This window comes from Gadus chalcogrammus, chromosome 13 (genome assembly GCF_026213295.1).
Source record: "Gadus chalcogrammus isolate NIFS_2021 chromosome 13, NIFS_Gcha_1.0, whole genome shotgun sequence".
In the NCBI taxonomy this organism is placed as follows: domain Eukaryota; kingdom Metazoa; phylum Chordata; class Actinopteri; order Gadiformes; family Gadidae; genus Gadus; species Gadus chalcogrammus.
This window is the reverse complement of record NC_079424.1, coordinates 15,872,408-15,892,728: the sequence shown is the minus strand read 5'-3', so window position 1 is coordinate 15,892,728 and position 20,321 is coordinate 15,872,408. Positions and strand designations below refer to the sequence as shown.

At 42.1% G+C, this 20,321-nt stretch overlaps 3 protein-coding genes and 1 long non-coding RNA gene across 5 annotated transcripts; 3 read left to right on the top strand and 1 right to left on the bottom strand.

The window, feature by feature from the left end:
• Nucleotides 1-680: 680 nt before the first annotated feature.
• LOC130402431 (UDP-glucuronosyltransferase 1A5-like) lies at nt 681-3,211 on the top strand. The gene is made up of 4 exons (XM_056606585.1): nt 681-786; nt 1,007-1,308; nt 1,496-2,209; nt 2,473-3,211. Exons 1-4 carry the CDS (start codon nt 783-785, stop codon nt 3,055-3,057), a joined length of 1,605 nt encoding a protein of 534 aa, XP_056462560.1. The 5' UTR covers nt 681-782; the 3' UTR covers nt 3,058-3,211.
• A 950-nt stretch (nt 3,212-4,161) lies between these two features.
• LOC130402197 (UDP-glucuronosyltransferase 1A5-like) lies at nt 4,162-6,662 on the top strand. Its single transcript, XM_056606334.1, has 4 exons — nt 4,162-4,228; nt 4,476-4,777; nt 4,965-5,678; nt 5,942-6,662. Exons 1-4 carry the CDS (start codon nt 4,225-4,227, stop codon nt 6,524-6,526), a joined length of 1,605 nt encoding a protein of 534 aa, XP_056462309.1. The 5' UTR covers nt 4,162-4,224; the 3' UTR covers nt 6,527-6,662.
• Nucleotides 5,603-11,863, bottom strand: tamm41 (TAM41 mitochondrial translocator assembly and maintenance homolog). 2 transcript variants are annotated; one of them, XM_056606335.1, is made up of 9 exons: nt 11,527-11,863; nt 11,017-11,199; nt 10,668-10,760; nt 10,295-10,445; nt 9,914-10,059; nt 7,707-7,872; nt 7,324-7,386; nt 6,884-6,998; nt 5,605-6,775 (listed from the first exon to the last, which is right to left on the bottom strand). In XM_056606335.1, exons 1-8 carry the CDS (start codon nt 11,662-11,664, stop codon nt 6,907-6,909), a joined length of 1,032 nt encoding a protein of 343 aa, XP_056462310.1. In that variant the 5' UTR covers nt 11,665-11,863; the 3' UTR covers nt 5,605-6,775; nt 6,884-6,906. The 2 variants fall into 2 exon arrangements, with proteins under 2 accessions (XP_056462311.1, XP_056462310.1); XM_056606336.1 differs by having other exon boundaries at nt 5,603-6,998.
• A 5,569-nt stretch (nt 11,864-17,432) lies between these two features.
• On the top strand, nt 17,433-19,991 carry LOC130402670 (uncharacterized). Its single transcript, XR_008903961.1, has 3 exons — nt 17,433-17,470; nt 19,377-19,423; nt 19,563-19,991. It is a non-coding gene; the product is annotated as an uncharacterized LOC130402670 (long non-coding RNA).
• Nucleotides 19,992-20,321: the final 330 nt, after the last annotated feature.

The window sequence follows — 20,321 nt, the reverse complement described above, 5'->3', positions numbered from 1 at the left end:
GTTACCACTGTCAGATACGGATTTCTTATCAATGCGTGGCGGGCAGAGCGGCGTAATATCTATGTAGGACCTACATGTTATAGGCTTACGCCCTAGTTGCTACCCTAACATCTTAACTACATATTCAAAACGAAATACCATCTTGATTAAATTAGGTGAGGTTTATAGGCGTAGGCCTACATCTATCTGAAGTGAAACTAACATACCTGGAATTACGTCAATCTCTTTAATTTCCCTTTAACCAATATAATCAACACATAATGCTATATGACTATATTTATTTTACCTTTCATGAAGCATGAAACCTTATTCATTAAATTATTAGTTGCCCTTGAGGTTTATTTTTCATATAATTATCAGATGAAAGCGCTCTAAAAAGAAGAAATATTTTTGCCGAAAATTATCTGCCTAATGAACTGCAATGTATGTGTAGCATGCTACAGCATTGAATTTGCTAAAAGCCCATTCATAAAATACACAGCATAAATGGTAGGCTGTAAAATGCAGAGCATAGCAAAGTTACTCAATGTTTTCATCTTGGCAGTGATTTCAATCTTCTTTGGGTTTGTGTTTAACTGTCCCTAAGGCAGCCCGGGCAGGAAAAGGCCGTACAAAATAGCCATGAACAAAAACGTCGAGCCATAATTCTCATGTTACACAAGGGTTGCACAACATCTGGCCCACGGTGTGCAAAGTTTGGAGTTTGAACCTGAACTCCGGTGGAAGGACTGATCTAGGTGAAACCCTGTTAGTTCACCGAAGTATTAAGTGCGAGAAGTTTGATGGGTATGTCGCTCTTCATCAATTGTTTATTTATTTGATTTATCAGACGATGATGTTAGGATGAACTACTGTTCTCCCGGCAGGGTTGGTCCATGTGGCCGTGATATCTATTTTGGCTACATACTTGTGACATTGGGCTAGGCCAAGCTAAATGTCCGACAGTTACTTAAACATTCACGTTTAACTCAAACAAAACGGCTTGCAATTCTGTCTTTTCCAATAGGTACGCCTACCATGCCTTCCCTTGGAAATCACATATTTTTCACGGTTGCTCTGATTCCCCTGCTGTTCACCGCTCCTTCTGATGGAGGTAAAGTCCTGGTATATCCGGTGGATGGTAGTCACTGGATCAATATGAAGATCGTGATCGAGGAACTCCACGCAAGAGGACACAGCATCGACGTTATACGAGCATCAGACAGTTGGTATATAAGAGAGGAGTCCCCGTTATACTCCTCGATCACCATCCCTGTAGAAACCCCCATGGAAAACTTTTTTCTAATATATCTGGAGAAATACATGAAGGTAGGTTAATACAAATTTGAATTTGAAATGATTATGCAGACTCATGCGTATGGCATTATCATGTTTGAATCATCTTCATGAGCAAGATGTTTACATGTCATTTCATTAACTTATGAGCATCATTACATGTAATTGCTGGCATGTATGCATTTCTCCAATGTTCATTTCATTGCATTTTCTCCATCAGGCACAGAGAGAAAGAGCATCTGCGTTTACATTCCTCAAACTCACCTCGCAGTTCATGTCAATGATTTCTAAGGCTCATTCAGTAAACTGTGATATGCTTGGTCAAATCCTTGACGATGAAAGCCTTGTTCAACGCCTATCTGATGCCCAGTATGACCTGGTCCTCACCGATCCTGCCATTGCAACGGGGGTTGTCCTAGCCAAGTATCTCAAACTACCTCTGGTGCTTAACGTCCGTTGGATCACCAGCGGAGACGGCCAGTTCGCCATAGCTCCGTCCCCACTGTCCTACGTCCCCGTCCCGGGCTCTGGTCTCACAGACAAAATGAGCTTCACAGAGCGGACCCAGAACATGTTGTTTCACAGCCTCATTGTCTTCCAGGAGAGGTTCATGGTGGGGCCTAGTTATGATGCCATCTGTGACAAGTACATTGAGGGGGGCTGTGACATCATCTCCCTCATCCAGGAAGCAGACATTTGGTTGTTCAGGTCCGATTTTGTCTTTGACTTTCCCCGACCCACGATGCCGAATGTAGTTTATATAGGGGGCTTCCAGTGTAAGCCAGCCCAGCCCCTTCCATCTGACCTGGAGGAGTTTGTTCAGAGTGCCGGGGAGCACGGAGTGATCATCATGACCCTGGGTACTTTAGTGAACGCATTACCAGATGATATTGCAGAGGAGATCGCCAGCGTCTTTGCAAAGATGCCTCAAAAGGTGATATTTATTTATTGTATTGAATGGTGAATGTGTAGTGCTCTACATCTCCAAAAATGGCATACCACCACACATCCAGCGAGATATATTCCTGTAACATTTCAACTTCAACCCCACAAGACAAAATCTAGCTCGCTGTATTCAGTTTGCTTAGAGACACCATCGATCCATTATTTTACTTTTTTACATTATAACCACAAGTATCACCAGTATGAGAGTGTAGTACTATGTTTGTAATCATTCTTAATTTTCTTTTCAAACAGGTGATTTGGCGGAACATTGGAAAGCGTCCCTCCACTCTGGGCAACAACACACTGATAGTGGACTGGATGCCCCAGAAGGACCTCTTGGGCCACCCTCAGACCAAGGTGTTTGTGGCTCACGGAGGAACCAATGGAGTCCAGGAGGCCATATACTACGGGGTACCAGTGCTGGGCATACCGCTGTTCTTTGACCAGTATGACAACCTGCTCCGTCTGCAGGAGAGGGGAGCGGGAAAAATCCTCAAACTGGCTGAAGTCAACGGTCGCACCTTTGAGCAGGGACTTGGGGAAGTGCTCCACCAAGACAGTTACAGAAACAATATGCAGAGACTGTCCCGTCTGCACAGAGACCAGCCGATTCCCCCCCTGGAGCATGCCATCTTCTGGACAGAGTATGTGATGCGCCACAAAGGTGCACCCCACCTTCGTACTGAGTCTTACAGGATGCCCTGGTATTCTTACTACTCTATAGATGTAATGATGACTCTGTTGGCTGCTGTGACCATCTTTCTCCTCTCTATTGTAATCATGTTTAGGTTCTTGTGCTGTAGAGGTAGGAGAATATCCAAAAGCAAAATACACTAACTCAAGTGTAAATTGTAGCTTGAATTGTAATTACATAATATTCAATATTTTTTTATGTTATATATAATTTAAAATTTATTTCGCAGTTGTCCACATTTTACTACAGCAACAAAATTCATGATTACGAAATAAAAACATAAATAAAAACACATTTTCCACATTTGTGAGTACGTCTTTCTTCGGCAGATAGACGTTTCGCAGGATATGTCTGTTGCAACTGCCTCTTTTGTAATCGCATAGGAGTCCATAACAACAAACTGGAGTTCAGGTGAAGGTCAAAGGTGTAGGTACAAAGACTTTGGTTGTAAGCGAGCAAGGGGGGTAAAAATGCCTGGAATGATGGAATTTTGTTCCTGGCAGGTGGTGAAAGTAAGGAGCGTTCATTGGTCGAGAGAGGAGGAATGATATCAGCATAAATTAGGATAAATCTTCGTTGCATCGGATACATCGGTGGTTAGTATTACCACTGTTAGATGGGGATTTCTTAGCAATGCATGGCGGGCGGGCGGCGTAATATCTTAACATGCTATACGCCCTAGTTGCTACACTAGCATCTTGACTACATATTCAAAACTAAATACCATTAAGATTAAATTAGGCGAGGATTTAGTAGGCTTAGGCCTACTGCTATGTGACTATTTTTTTTTACCTTTCCTGAACCATGACATTTTATTAGTTCAATAATTAGTTGCCCACGATTCTTTTTAAAAACGTAAATTAGCAGATGATCGCGCTCTAAAAAGATCAAGAAGAAATATTTTTGCTGAAAATTATCTGCCTAATGGACTGCAGTGTAAATGTTTGTGTACCATAGGCTACAGCATTGAATAAGCAAAATGAACGCTCATAAAATACACAGCATAAATGTTAAGGTGCAAAATGCAGAGCATAACAAAGTTATTCAATGTTTTCGTCTTGGCAGTGATTTCAAGCTTCTTTGTGTTTGTGTTGAGCTGTCCCTAAGGCAGCCCGGGCAGGCACAGGTCGTAGGTTACAAAATAGTTATGAACAAAAACGTAAAGCCGTAATTCTTATTTTACATGTGTTGCACAACATCTGCCTCACGGGTGTGCAAAGTTTGGAGTTTGAACCTGAACTCCGGTGGAAGGATTAGTCGAGGTGAAACAATCCTTTCAGTTCACCGAAGTGTTAAGAACGAGACGTTTGATGGGTGCGTCGCTCTTCATCAATTGTTTATTTAGGCCTATTTGATTTATCAGACGTTACGATGCTGTTAGGATGATCTACCGTTCTCCCGGTCGGGTCGGTCCAGGTGTCAGTGTTGTAGATTTGTTTGAGGTGTTTGTTACATTATATTTGTGACATAAGTCTAGGCCATGCTAAATGTTAGATAATTACTCAAACATTGAAGCCTAACTCAAACAAAAGAACGCTTGCAATTCTGTCTTTTCCAATAGGTACGCCTACCATGCCTTCCCTTGGAATGCACATCTTTTTCACGGTTGCTCTGATTCCCCTGCTGTTCACCACTCCTTCTGATGGAGGTAAAGTCCTGGTATATCCGGTGGATGGTAGTCACTGGATCAATATGAAGATCGTGATCGAGGAACTCCACACAAGAGGACACAGCATCGACGTTATACGAGCATCAGACAGTTGGTATATAAGAGAGGAGTCCCCGTTATACTCCTCAATCACCATCCCTGTAGAAACCCCAGTCGAAAACTTTTTTCTAATATATCTGGACAATTTCATGAAGGTAAGTTGCTACAAATTCGAATATGAAATTATTATGCAGGCTCATGCGTATGGCATTATCATGTTTAAATCACCTTCATAAGCAAGATATGTATGTGTAATTACATTAACTTATGAGTATCATTACATTTAATTTCTGGCAAGCATGTATTTCTCCATTGTTCACTTCATTGCATTTTCTCCATCAGGCACAGAGAGAAAGAGCATCGGCGTTTACAAACCTCAAACTCATCTGGCAGTTCATGTCAATGATTTCTAAGGCTCATTCAATGAACTGTGATATACTTGGTCGAATCCTTGACGATGAAAGCCTTGTTCAACGCCTATCTGATGCCCAGTATGACCTGGTCCTCACCGATCCTGCCTTTGCAACAGGGGTTGTCCTAGCCAAGTATCTCAAGCTACCTCTGGTGCTTAACGTCCGTTGGATCACCAGCGGAGACGGCCAGTTCGCCATAGCTCCGTCCCCACTGTCCTACATCCCCGTCCCGGGCTCTGGTCTCACAGACAAAATGAGCTTCACAGAGCGGACCCAGAACATGTTGTTTCACAGCCTCATTGTCTTCCAGGAGAGGTTCATGGTGGGGCCTAGTTATGATGCCATCTGTGACAAGTACATTAAGGGGGGCTGTGACATCATCTCCCTCATCCAGGAAGCAGACATTTGGTTGTTCAGGTCCGATTTTGTCTTTGACTTTCCCCGACCCACGATGCCGAATGTAGTTTATATAGGGGGCTTCCAGTGTAAGCCAGCCCAGCCCCTTCCATCTGACCTGGAGGAGTTTGTTCAGAGTCCCGGGGAGCACGGAGTGATCATCATGACCCTGGGTACTTTAGTGAACGCATTACCAGATGATATTGCAGAGGAGATCGCCAGCGTCTTTGCAAAGATGCCTCAAAAGGTGATATTTATTTATTGTATTGAATGGTGAATGTGTAGTGCTCTACATCTCCAAAAATGGCATACCACCACACATCCAGCGAGATATATTCCTGTAACATTTCAACTTCAACCCCACAAGACAAAATCTAGCTCGCTGTATTCAGTTTGCTTAGAGACACCATCGATCCATTATTTTACTTTTTTACATTATAACCACAAGTATCACCAGTATGAGAGTGTAGTACTATGTTTGTAATCATTCTTAATTTTCTTTTCAAACAGGTGATTTGGCGGAACATTGGAAAGCGTCCCTCCACTCTGGGCAACAACACACTGATAGTGGACTGGATGCCCCAGAAGGACCTCTTGGGCCACCCTCAGACCAAGGTGTTTGTGGCTCACGGAGGAACCAATGGAGTCCAGGAGGCCATATACTACGGGGTACCAGTGCTGGGCATACCGCTGTTCTTTGACCAGTATGACAACCTGCTCCGTCTGCAGGAGAGGGGAGCGGGAAAAATCCTCAAACTGGCTGAAGTCAACGGTCGCACCTTTGAGCAGGGACTTGGGGAAGTGCTCCACCAAGACAGTTACAGAAACAATATGCAGAGACTGTCCCGTCTGCACAGAGACCAGCCGATTCCCCCCCTGGAGCATGCCATCTTCTGGACAGAGTATGTGATGCGCCACAAAGGTGCACCCCACCTTCGTACTGAGTCTTACAGGATGCCCTGGTATTCTTACTACTCTATAGATGTAATGATGACTCTGTTGGCTGCTGTGACCATCTTTCTCCTCTCTATTGTAATCATGTTTAGGTTCTTGTGTTGTAGAGGTAGGCGAATATCCAAAAGCAAAATACACTAACTCAAGTGTAAATTGTAGTTAGAATTGTAATTATATGATATTCAATAATTGTTTATATTGTTTATAATTTTAATTTCATTTTGCAGTTGTCCACATTTTACTACGGCAACATCATTCATAATTACGAAATAAAAACATAAATAAGTATTCACACATCTTCCAGATTTGTGAGTATGTCTTCCTTCGGCAGTGAGTCCTTTTGCAGAAGAGGTCTGTTGAAACTGCATCTTTTGTAATCCAATAGGAGTCCTGAACAACAAACTGGAGTTCAGGTGAAGGTCAAAGGTGCAGGTACAAAGACTAAAGCAGGTGTGGTGTCCTGCCTAAGAGCACACAGTCACATGCTGGTCAGACAACCTATCCGACGGGGGGAGGGGTGATCAGGACACTTGTGGGACAGAGTGCTTCCTCCTCCATCCCCTCCACATCTTCATCAGCTTCTTGGCACTGTACGACACCGATTTCCACATGCCTGGGAATTAGTGGGGACAAGGCAGTAAATACTTTATGACACTGGAAGCCATTTTAATAATGCTCATTTTCCGGTTTAGTAACACTATGAAACTCAATTTGAGAAATGATTTCTTCATCCCACTGCCAACAAGATTTTCCATTATTTCCTTCCATTATTTATAGAATTGTGAGCCATGATTTATATTAATGATGCCATTTAAGGTATAAATGTTCAAACCAATAACTAGGAATTATATCCACTTACATCACATATACTTTGCAACCATATATTAAAGCCATATTAAAAAAAAAAAAGACAGAAGGAAGACAGTTTGTTTTCTTACCAGCTGTGGCAATGCCTTTGGCACTCTGCGTAATGCTGGAGGATTTCACAATAGAGGAGATGGCTGCAAAAGAGGGAACGCCAGCTTTACATTTGACCAATCTCACCACCGGCAGCCAGTGGAATTAGCAGAAAGCTTGAGGGACTTGGTTGTAAATTGGCAATGTTCATTTGCAGAGTTAATGTATTTTTTGGTTAGCAACACCTTTATTTTGAAAATAAAATAAAATAAGTTGATATCCTGGCTCAACTTTAGCACAATGTCAACCAGGGCTCTTTCACTCTATCCCTCCCCTTCACGCCCCCTACCCATGTGTATATCAATCTTCCTTCCTACCCTTCCACCCATGGCTCCACTCCCACGCCCTCCCCTTCTCTACTCACCTTGTTGGACCACGGCTCCACAGTCTGGGTCCTGGGCCACCTGCAGCAGGATCTCCTCCACGTCACGGTTCTTCCCGGGCGGGTCCACTAAGCGGGTGATCCTCTGCTGGAGCGTCCGTGGCAGAGTCATCAGCTGGACAAACTGGCCCTCAGGGCTCTTGTCCACCTGTATGTACAACCAGTGAGACGATGAGATGCGTGCAAATACACACTGTGGCATGGAAAGATTTGGACTCAAGATTTACTCTTATTGGATTAAATGTAGGGAATCTGTGACGTTATCAAAGTTTATCTTTATAGAGAACTCTTCCTAACATTGAAATGAGAAAAGTGAGAATCATAGTGTAGTAATGTGCATGCTACATGCTACGAGGTGGCTGCCACACTCCACATAAGTGACTTTCACTGGGCTCCTCTAGACAGGGATGCAGGGTGGCAGTGTAGAAAGACAGTTTATTGTAAAGTTTGCAGACAACGATGCATGACACTGGTGCTCCATGTTTCCATTCATTGTCCAGTGTGTGTGGAGATGGCTGGTCTAACCTGTGCACATTGATGTTAAACAGGTTTGCAAACAGATAGACCCAGAGCCAAATCAGTCCGACTCAGGCCAGGTAAGACTGCTTAAACTAGCCATCATCCACACAGAAATATATATTTATAGTTATGACCATTTCCTATACACTTTGTGATTTTAGTAAATATATCTTTATTTGAAATACTTCTAAACCTCTATTCAAAACCAAGTTATTGGGGTAAATTCACCAACCAATAAGTATTTTCTACACTCTCATCAACTCTGCCTCAAGATCGTCTGCGGTCGGGTTCTCTTAGGCAACTCTTTGAATCACGGGGAGTGGCTGAAGGAGTGGAATACGAAGACGGGCAGAAAGACGAGCCCTGGAAACTGGAAAGAGTACCCGCCGCTTCTACAGCATGCATGTCCATACACGAATGGATTGTTGGCAGATGAGAGTACACAAACCCACAATACGTGTGTCAGCTTACATTCAAAGCAGGAACGGGTGGAGTAAGGCCTGATAGAAAGCCACTGTCGCACCCTGCTGAGAGTTCAGCACCAGCGCAAAGAAAACAGCTTGTGCCATACGGCAACATGCTACTTGTAGAATAGAATATACACATGAAACTATCGGCTGTAAACATGTGGGCAGATAACGCCAAAATGATCTCAAAACTGCACCTCATAATCTACTTTATTCATAAATTAGATCCTAACGAAGGTCTTCTTTGGGTAGAGTAAATGTAATATGGTAGAGTAGCAACAAGCAGACGGGCTTTAGACATTTCAAATGAGCTCAAAGAAAAGTGATGACCGTGGTGAAGAGGTCACAGTCTGAACACAGCAGCCGCTAACAAGACAATAGAAACCATTGGCCCTCAATCAAGGTGCTTTCACGACAACCATAGCCATAAATCGGCAATGTCCTGCAGGTGATACTCTAGCCTATGGCCCTGCCAAGATCTTGGGGGAAGCAGCAACCATCATCCTATTGCTTTGCATCGAACCTGGAACAGAGGTGTGTGAGTGTCTCGGGGGCTCTCTGTTAGATGCCTTCTGTCTGATGTAGCGTGCTGCGGGTGCTGGCCTGGATGCCTGGACTCTCCTCATGGATAACCGGCCAGAACCCCATCACCATTTTAATATGATGTACATGTATTTACCTGTATGCCAATTGTGGCACCCATTGCACTCCTGACCATCCCTGGAAGAAGGGATCCCCTACATTGCGTTTCTCCTCAAGATTTCTTCCTTGCTGATTCAAGGGAGTTTTTTCTTGCCCGTGTGGGGGCATGGGTAAAGGGGGGTGCACAAATATTTGGCCTGTTAAGCCCTTTGAGACTGTAATGGTGATTAAGGGGTATACAAATAAAATTGAATTGAATTGAATTGAATTGATGAACCCATGCCATGGACTCATCTTTAATATACGGCGCTTCCCGACAACCCAAGATGCGGTTGTCAAAAATGTGTGAAAAGGAAATGCCTCCTGAATGCATTGGCACGTACATGTTAAAAAATAGATAATAGACAGGAAATCAGCAATGTTTGAGTAATATGAGGAAAGATAAACAGCAGGACGTGTGGAAGTCCCTTCAAATAATTTCCCAAGCAGACCAGGGTGGACGTCTCTGAAAACACATTAACCTTGCTATGGAAAAATGTATGTGTTCATAGGTGGCCTTACCTCTAATTTCCCCTGTTGAGGCTTATAGACCACTTGAGGGCAGTCCTGCAGGATGTTGGTGTACAGGATCCGAAAGTGCTGCATGTTGTCTTGGACAATATTTGCCACCTTTGACTTATCCTCTCCTATCACCATTCGGAAATCCCCTAGGAATGCAGGAGGAAATTGCTTTGGCACCACTTAAAAGGATGACTGTACGGCACGAAGGAGCACCTATATTAAACGATATCTTTAAAGTGGTATCACTTTGACCATAAAAATAAATACCATGTGCTTGCATGTTTGTACCACCAGCATTGCATTTTTATCAGGAATGCTCTCATTAAATCCTGATTGTCCGATGGTTGCACATTTGGGTCTTAATGTCTGCTTACTACCTACCAGCATAGGAGAGGCCGGCTATCTGCAGGAAGAGGTCTTCTTCTGAGAAACTCTCGGGCAGCATGAGGAAGGAGGCCGTCACCGCACTCTTCAGGTTGCCCACCAGAGCAGCACGCAGCTTGCCATTGTCACTCTGAGCCAGCATCTTCACCTGCATGCATATCACATAGCCCTCATCTCCAGCAGCCATACAGGTGGATTCATGCCACCCCTAAATATTTTTATATTTCTTATAGAAGACTTACTTTCTTATATCTTTATAATTTTGATAAAGAATTTACTGTTTCTCATTGTTAATTGTTATGCTATTTCATTACATTTTTCAAGCACAGTGGAACATTATTGATCAAAAGTCTTATAACACTTTACTGACTGGTTTATGCAAGCGTCCAGCAATGTACAGGGTCTTCCAGTGCATCAGATCCTCTATTAGAGACTCTGTACTGATCACGCCATATTTGATAACCTGAGGATGGTAGGAGGGAAGAAAATAAGATTAAAATATATATATATATTAGCATTGACTTAAAGCAATATCAAGGTGTTTGCAGGAATATTGTGTGTTAACTTAAATGCCATGGCCAATTATATTAATTGAATACAGCTATAGAAAAGAATGTTAGGTCTTAAAGTTATTGTAGTAAAGGTATAAAGGATTGGCTATTTTTGCATGGTAGACTGTGCCATGCTTTAGCTTACGACTGAAAGAATAGTGGCGTTACCCTTCCATCTACGGGCACCAGTGTGTTATAATACACTCCTGCCCCGTGGTCACTTTGAATGGAGCTGATCTTTCTTGGGCCCAGCAACTTGAGGACGGAGTAGTGTTTGCGGTTCTGCAAGAGGTTCATGGTGTGCCATGTCACAGGATCGTCTACTGCGAATACAAAGTCCACCATGTTCTTCTGTAGATGAAGAGAAGAATTTGATAATATTGATGTAATATAATTGATGCAATTGTTTAGCGAGAAACTTTTGATTATTAACCTGTTTATTCATTCAGTCATTCAGCAACCCTGGACAAAAGTAAGTAAGTTCGAGATGATCCCATCCCTATGATCCGTTATATACAAATATAACACAACAGAGCATCAGTTAAACTAGCTAGTGACCTGAATGCATTTGCATTTTGTAAGACAGAATGCAAGTCTAAATGGCCTAACGTGATGTCTGCTCTAGAGACGCAAGGTTAAGGGTTAAACTGAGTTATACTATGTATGTAAGTTGCTTACCCCCATTTGGCCTTGAGAGGTTCCCTGTTGTTTAAAAACACCCGAGCCATAGGCAAAAGCTAAACTGATATCTTGTGGAAATTGTGACAAGATCCTTCTGTAAATCACACTGGTGTTTTGCAAAGCTGGAACTGTCATGCTGACAATGGGCGTAAGTGGCTAACTTGACAACGTGGTCGACATAAACGCCTATATATCGTTAACAATCTTGTATGAATAAGAATGTCATACTTTAAAATGCAAGACTACGAGTTAAACAAAAACTGTGTGCAAGTAGGTCATCTTCTGTGTACTTCGCAGTGGAGGTCGATTGAAATGTGCGTCATTTGGTCCGCCTCGTGCTGTGGCCTTATGGGTAATGAAGTTTTAGGAATTTAGTTAAATAGCCGACTCTGTTGTATATTGATGGGGCCTACTTAATCTGCGTCATTGGCTTTTTTACTTCTTTTGAATTATGCTATTCAATTTCAATTAAATCACACCTGAAATGTAAATGAAATGTGTGTTTCATTGTTTAAATAGTAGGCCTAAGAGGCTAAGCTATGAAGTATAAATGCATTTCGACTCCAACTGAGAACTCCGCCACCAGAAGGCAATGTTGTACAAGTTTTTCCATCAATAACTGCCATTTGTTTGCTGTTTATATATATTTCTCTCTTGCGTAGGATATAAATATATACATATTGCTAATAACATGTTAATAAACATGTGTACATAATACTAGAAGAAGAAGGTAAGGATAAAAAACAAACATAATTAAACAAAAACTAGCAAGGCAGTACATGAGATGTGTTTAAAGGAGACACTAATAGTTTCATTCACATTGCATCCGTCCAAAGTGACCTCAAATTCACACCAAAGGGTTAGAGGTTATTCCATGCAATCTTAAGGGTTAAGAGAGGCTGAAAATCCACAATGAGACATGACAGAAGGAATATCGAATCAATGCACCACAGATTAAGGTTTCAAAAACAGTATTGTAGTATGATATTTCAGGTTGGGGGGGGGGGGGGGGGTTGTTTTGTTTCCTTGACCAGTAGTCAATCAACAAGTAAAGATGCTCTTTGTTTTCTGCCTTGATAACAAGGATCAAGGATATGAACTTGATGCAGGTTTGTTAACACAGTGGGAAGGGGCAATAAACCAAACAATAGCCCCTGAGGAATAACTAATGTGACTTCAACACCTTTTTCAAGAAAGTCTATAGATGGTATTAAGATGGGAAAGCATGAAAACGTTTGATATAAAAACACTAGCAGTAAGAATCTATTGGTCCGCAAACGATTGCTGTTTGTGAGCTGAAGTGTGATTTTCTTTTTCAACACTAATGAAGACAGAAAAAAAAGGTGTAACACTGTCAGGTTTCACTTCACCGTCTTTCTGAATATACAGGAGCTTTTAGATGCTGCCTCTGGGAGGCTGGTGAACCGAGATAATGGCATAGCCTGAGTGGTTTGGAAAGTCAGAGGGTGATATACATGGGGATCAATAGAAGGAAATACGAGAATTCCCCACTCCAGGATGCAGTAGAGCATGTAAAGGACCTTACACTGCTGCACTTGTTTGTTCCAAATGGGCCACTACTATTCTGTCCAATATACTAGAACTATCATATATATTTTTTTTTCTCTCTCTCTCTCTCTCTCTCTCTCTATATATATATATATATTTATGTATTAGCATTATTCAATATTGGCAAAGCAATTCAAATTATGTGCTTTTCCCCCTGCCTCAATTAAACCATTATTTTGGACACTTTTTTTAAAAGGTATTTTCACATCTCTGCTTATTTCACGACAGCATAATTATACTCTCTATGTTAACAATGCACATAGCTGACTGATTGCAGACAGCTGTGTGTTAAAGCAGTTTTCAATTTTTGAATGGTTCATCCTTGTAGTGGTGTGTAGCAATTTTGGAATGGTTCATCCTTGTCGTAGTAGTGTGTGAAACGGTGAAACTAATGTTGGTGAGACATTGGATGTTCGCTACACCTAAAGGTATTTCAGCTAAAGTAGATAATATATATAGTGCGAACTGTACAGCCAAAAAATATATCATGTATTTTACTGCATGGCCTCCATGTATTCGTTAGGGTTCAATTTGTATTTCAGCGGTGGAACATGCCTTTGAAAGTCTACTTCCCCTGGACACGATTTGGAAATGAACACCTCAGATGCCATTGATTTTTTGGCTGATAAAGGTCAAGGAATGTTTTGTTCAAAGACAGAAAAAAACCCACATCACCGAAGTGAAGATGTGTCAGTGAACATGGGGTTGCACCAGACTACATGATACGTTACAGTGAGGTGAACAGCCTCGGGAGGACAGATCATTTTTACTTGAGCGACGATTAAGGGAGACCATTTACTAAAGCTGGCTCTTGTGAATGTGACCATAACGATATGGCACGCGCACGCTCATAAAGCCACCCCACCTTGGTTTATCTTCAGAGCTTTCACATGCCTGTTGCCATGGAGATGGCAGCCCATGAAAAGGGATGGAGCATCGAAAGCAACTACTACATTTTCCACACCCACAGCTCTCTGGAGATGGATTGCAACGTACACAAACAACTATTTATACTGGAAACAATGGAATTATGAACACAGAATTGTCCAATAATATTTATTTTCGACCATATAATTATGTGTATATGTGTGAAAAATATGATTTTTATCTCAAATAGGCTGTTAAGATTATCATTATCTGTATTTTTAAAGATTAGTCTGTTGACTTCAAAAAAAATATTTTGAATAAAAATGGAAGCTTGAATCTACTAAATATAACAACAACAACAACTCTGCAGTACACAGGATATTAATCGGAATGTCAAGGTGTTCAAATTAGTTCAGGGAATGCAAACCAATGTCTCCGATCTGTGTGGGAGTTATAATCTTGTTGTACCTTCCCTGCAACTTGGTTACAGATAGCTCTAACTGACAACCAGGACTGTGTTTACCAGTGGCGTCCCTATGCTGTTTTATTCGGGGCTAAAGCCTCGGATGTTTAATTAGCCCCGAATATGATCTTTAGAAAAAAAAATATGTATATATATTCATAAACATTTATAAGTAGCCTAGTCTAGATAGACATAGTCCTTCTGGCAAGAGAATAAACAACCTGTTTACCACCTCAAGTGTATTAACCTATCCTATCCCCAGTCAGATCTCTCTCTGTGTGTGTGTGTGTGTGTGTGTGTGTGTGTGTGTGTGTGTGTGTGTGTGTGTGTGTGTGTGTGTGTGTGTGTGTGTGTGTGTGTGTGTGTGTGTGTGTGTGTGTGTGTGTGTGTGTGTGTGTGTGTGTGTGTGTGTCTAAGGTCTGCCTCATTTAGACTTTTTTTTTATTTAGATAAAGCATTATGAAAAAGTTTGCATGCACAATAAAGCATAATGCAGGAATAGTGCCCCTTCTGCCGGTACCTCTTCTGATAGGGAGGGACTGCCCGATCTTCAACCGGCTGTGGAACCCGGAACGGGGATCCCGACCCCGAAGAGAGCCTCCCCGCCACGCCGGAGGGTACGCTCGACCAGCCTACGGGGCCACGCGGCGTCCGGCGTCCCCGGCGGAGACGTCAGCCGAGGACCAGGTCTCTGACGGGAACGGACCCACCCCTCCAGGTTCCCCGGTCCACGCCGCAGGGGCGGTCGTTTTTGGAAAGAAGGAGGAAAGGCAAAAGTACTCTGCCTTACTTGAAAGAAAAGGCCTAATAGCAAAAGATGTGGTAAAAAACCTCGGTGTCCTTATAGATAACTTAAATTTTAGCAGTCACATTAAATCAGTCACAAAATCAGCATGATTAGTGGGCAACTAACACAGTATTAAAAGACGTTCCCGAAATTCAGCCGTGGTGCAGAGTTACAGCCACTCCGAGCTAGTCGCATATTGAGCTTCCCCCAAATGCGCTGTTTTGGTGTCTGTAGCTATAATGCAAATGAGGAGGAGCGAGGCGGGTCAAGGAGGAGGGTGGGGGTGTGGCCCTGAGCGGCTTGCAGCCACGGTACCATGCGCTCTGTCTACAGTGGATGTATCGCAATGGTGAGGCGCACACAGCCTTTAGCCGGCATGTCGAAGTTCATGTACTTCAGCGAGTCAAAGCCAAAGTTCCTCTCCCCCAATTCCTTCTCAACCATGGCTCAGATAACCCCCACTACAGTCTCGTTGTGGAAGTACAAGAGACGTCAAAGAACCGACAAGAAACACTTGCGTTAAAGTGTGTGTATTCACACACACATGTGGCGCTCGCACGGTCGTGTCTCATTGGCGGGCCAACGTCTCTGGGCGGGCCAGGCAGAGTAAGGGGAGGAGCATAGATGCTTTGTAACAACATACCTAAAGACATTCCAAATCAGCGTGCTTGAGCCTCTGTTTTTTCAAAGGCGAGCAGAACAGCTAGTGCTTGTTTTACACTAAACGCAAGTTTTAGCCACTGGGGGACCATATGCAGGCTAAGGGAACTCATATTTATGTTAGATAACTTAGAAAACATGAAAAAAATGTCATGTCATGGGACCTTTAAAAATATCAACAAACTTAGAGGACATATGTCTAAGGAGGATCTGGAAAAAATCATAGATGCATTCATCACTAGTAGGATTGATTATTGTAATGTTCTTTTCACAGGACTTCCCAAAAATTTTATAAAACCACTTCAAATGATGCAGAATAGTGCAGCCAGGGTCCTCACTAAAACTAAAAGGAGAGATCACATCACCCCAATCTTAAAGTCCCTGCACCTGCTCCCAATTAGTTAAAGAATTGATTTTAAAGCACTTCTGCTTGTTTTTAAGTCTTTGAAAGGGGTTGGGCCAAACTACTTGCATGACATGTTTAAGCAATATTCCCAAATAAGGTCCCTTAGATCACAACATAAACAATTACTACTGAAACAGACCGTCAGAACAAAGCAGGGTGAAGCAGCTTTTAGCCACTATGGTGTCCATCTCTGGAACCAGCTTCCAGAGACCATCAAAATCTCCCCCACTGTCACCATTTTTAAAAAACAAGAGTTAAGGCCAAACTCTTTTTAGATGCTTTCGGAAGTTAATGCACATTGTTTTTATACATCTTTTTCTTATTTTCTCTTTTACTTTTAAATCCACTCTTTGCTGTTGGTATTCCATGTATATTTTGCCATCAAGTGGGCAGTGGACAGCCTTCGGTATTATCTACTTGGACGGACCTTTGATTTGGAAACAGACCACCGGGCATTGAGCTGGATCAACTCCATGAGGGATAAGAACTCCCGTGTCACCAGATGGTACTTGGCATTACAGCCATATTGCTTCAATATTACTTACAGAGCTGGAAAAACGAACTTGCTTGCCGATTACCTGTCCCGCCTTCCTGAACTTGCAGTTCCTGGAGAGGAGGGAGGTGATGTGACAGTTTGACCACTGTCCCCGTCTGTTTAACTGCCTATCAATAGCGCGCATTGATGGATAGTGTATGAACAGCAAACCTTCAAGCATACAGTATATTCAAGCTATTTATTCAAGCAACACTGACAAACAATCTATCCCACTCATCATGGCTCTGTACTGCAGACTAAAAGAGTCAGGGTGGGGCTGAGGGCTTTAAATATGGCGTCAGGAAACACCTGCTGGCACTGATTGGCCCAATTTGGGCCAAACCATTTTCCCGTGTGTCAAAGGAGGACACTGGACATTGACATTGGACATTGGACATTAATGAGCGACAAGCCTAAATGCACTAGTGAAAATCACTGATCTACAAGATGAAATTAACTTTAACACGAATGCTGTATTTTTGAGGAGTTTATTCATGGTTGATTTGCAAAATGCCACAGTATTATAATCCCCCTGTTGATTGGGCCTGTCTTGTGGGAGGGGCCATGGGGTATAAAATGGGTGAGCTGCTGTCTTTCTGAAAGTCTGCTGTATGCTCTTGCCAGAAGAGGTTGTCTGTGATGCTATCTACTGAGGTGATTATTCCATTATGTTGTAAATGATGGTTAAATGCATTCAGTGATTGAGTTTAATGTTTATTTTGCTAATGGATTATTTTATTTATTGACGATGATTATTTGAAATAGGCAAGGCAAGGCAAGGCAACTTTATTTATATAGCACTTTTCATACACAAGGCAGACTCAAAGTGCTTCACATATAAACATTGTCATACAATAAAATAAAATAATAGATAAGTAAAAGAAAAACATATGCAAAGAAATGGGTAAAATAGAAAAAGGCATTTTAGTATTAAAATAGAAAATTGAGGCAAAGTTAAAAAGCTTTTTAGAAAGTGCAATGTATTTAGCAGAAGGCTATAGCAAACATAAAAGTCTTCAGTCTTGTTTTAAAGGTGCTCAGAGTTGGGGCAAGTCTTAAATCCTCTGGGAGTTTATTCCAGCTATTTGTTGCATAGTAACTAAATCCTGCTTTCCCATGTTTTGTGTTTACTCTGGGGATAATTAACAGATTGGTCTCAGAGGATCTTAGTGGTCTAGAAGGCTGATGTAGTGGAAGCATATCAGTTAAATATTTTGGGCCTAAACCATGTAGGGATTTATAGGTTAGCAACATGATTTTAAAATCAATTCTCTGACCTACAGGAAGCCAATGCAACGATTTCAGAATTGGTGTAATATGATCACATTTTTTGGTCTTTGTTAGAACTCTAGCAGCAGCATTCTGAACAAGCTGAAGCTTCCTCAGAGTTTGTTTTGGGAGACCTGTGAGGAGACCATTGCAGTAATCAAGCTTACTAGTGATAAAGGCATGTACAAGTTTTTGTAAGTCTTCGGTGGACATGAGCCCTCTAAGTCTTGCTACATTTTTAAGGTGATAATATGCAGATTTTGTAACTGAATTGATGTGACTGTCAAAATGTAAATCTGAATCCATGATAACCCCTAGATTTCTGGCTTTGATTGAGGTTTTCAGGGACAGAGAGTGAAGGTGTTGGGTTACTTTAAGCCTTTCCGTTTTAGAACCAAATACAATTATCTCTGTTTTGTCCTCATTTAGTTGAAGGAAATTTCGGCACATCCATTCCTTCACTTGCTCAATGCACTGGCACAGCAGATCTATGGGCCGATAGTCATTTGGTGATAGCGATACATAGATTTGCGTGTCATCAGCATAGCAATGATGGTCAATATTGTTATTTTGCATGATTTGCCCTAGTATGTAGAGCATGTAGATGTTGAATAAAGAGGGTCCTAAGATCGGTAGAAAATCAAATACCGGTATTTGATTTTGAATATGCTTGATTTATTGATTGAGTAGACTGATCTATCCAGCACACATCTAGGAGGACACGCCCACTAGTGATGTCACAATGCTGGACATTTTCAAACCTGCTTGTAACGGCTAATCAAACTCACACCTGGTGGTATGATAGGTCCCCTATAACCAGTGAATGAGTCTCTTTGATGAAAGCTTCCTACTCACTCACACACAAACACACTCACTCGCGCACACAGTAAGGTGAATTGAATAAAGATTTTTTTCGTTTTGAAGTATGAATCTAAATCAGTCAAATCCGACTCATCCCTTTAATTAAAATGAGGGAGTTCATTTAAAATCAAACACAGAGCTGAAATAGCCTTCCAGTGTTACCAAGGCGTCCAGAGGGCGCCAAACCTGCGTTGAGTTTTACTAATTAGCTCACCTGTCGCAGCTCGCCTGCCTGGTTTTCTTAATTAGTTAATTGGTTGCCTCTGGTGCGTTTAACTTGAGAGGGAACCGGACAGTACGTTGGTGTCCTCCACTGTTTGTCAGTGTAGCGTCTCCCAAACGTATGCTGTTGTGTTTCCAGAAACCAGAACGTGTGTGGACTGTTTTGAGGTCTGTTGTGACTTATTTAACATCTCTTCCTGTTTCACAGGTTAAAGACTTTTTGAAGCAAAGAGGAGCATCTCATCTGAAACTGATGTGAGTAGAATTGTGTTGCAATGCACAACTGATTTGATGTGTATGTTGAATATAAATCACTGATAATGTGTGAAGGGGATTGTAGTGGTTTAACTCATTTGAAATTTGGACCTTGAGTAAACTGTTCCTTCCTTCAAAGGTCTATCATGGATATTTAACTGCAGTTCTGTGAGTATCCCAACTTAACCATGAAGATGACTGCAAACTGTAAGTCATTCATTTCTCATTACTCTTGGGCACATTGATGTATTTTTGCTTCCTGGTGAGTTAACCCGTTACCTAAAGGTTGATCTGAGTAGTAAGGATGTTTTATTGGTTCATTGGTTTCTTAGGCGTTTGGTTTATGTTGGTTTTAATGATTTGTTAAAATGGTTACGAGATCCAAGTTATTGCTGTAAGCTGGAGTAATGGGTTGGGTTCTGATGTCTTAAGTCTTCTTTCCAGCTACTCTCCTGAGCTCTGCATCTTCAACACACGAGTGTTGCTTTACTGATGAGGGTGTGGTCTGAGTGAGCGGAGGTGCATACTGGGATACAGAGCTGTCTGAATTCTACAGGTCTGTAGGCACGCCCCCTCAGGGGAAACCAAGTGTTTGTGAATCTGTCGTGACATCAGTTACATGAGCTGGAATATCCTTCAAGATGGAGACGGGATTCAGAAGGAGAAACGCCAGGGGCAGATGAGGGGGCTCCTCATCTCAACAGCTGAAACCCAACTTCAGTCTGACAGAGAGAACCATGGAACACATTCAACAGTCCCCTCCAGGCATCGTGACTCCTCAGGAAAAGTTTCATTTCCAAGAAGGTCTTATTTGGGACCATCCCCATATGGATCCTGCTCCTCAAGAGCCAACCCCCCTCCACTGAGTGGTCTTCTGAAGAGATGACTTCCTTCCTGT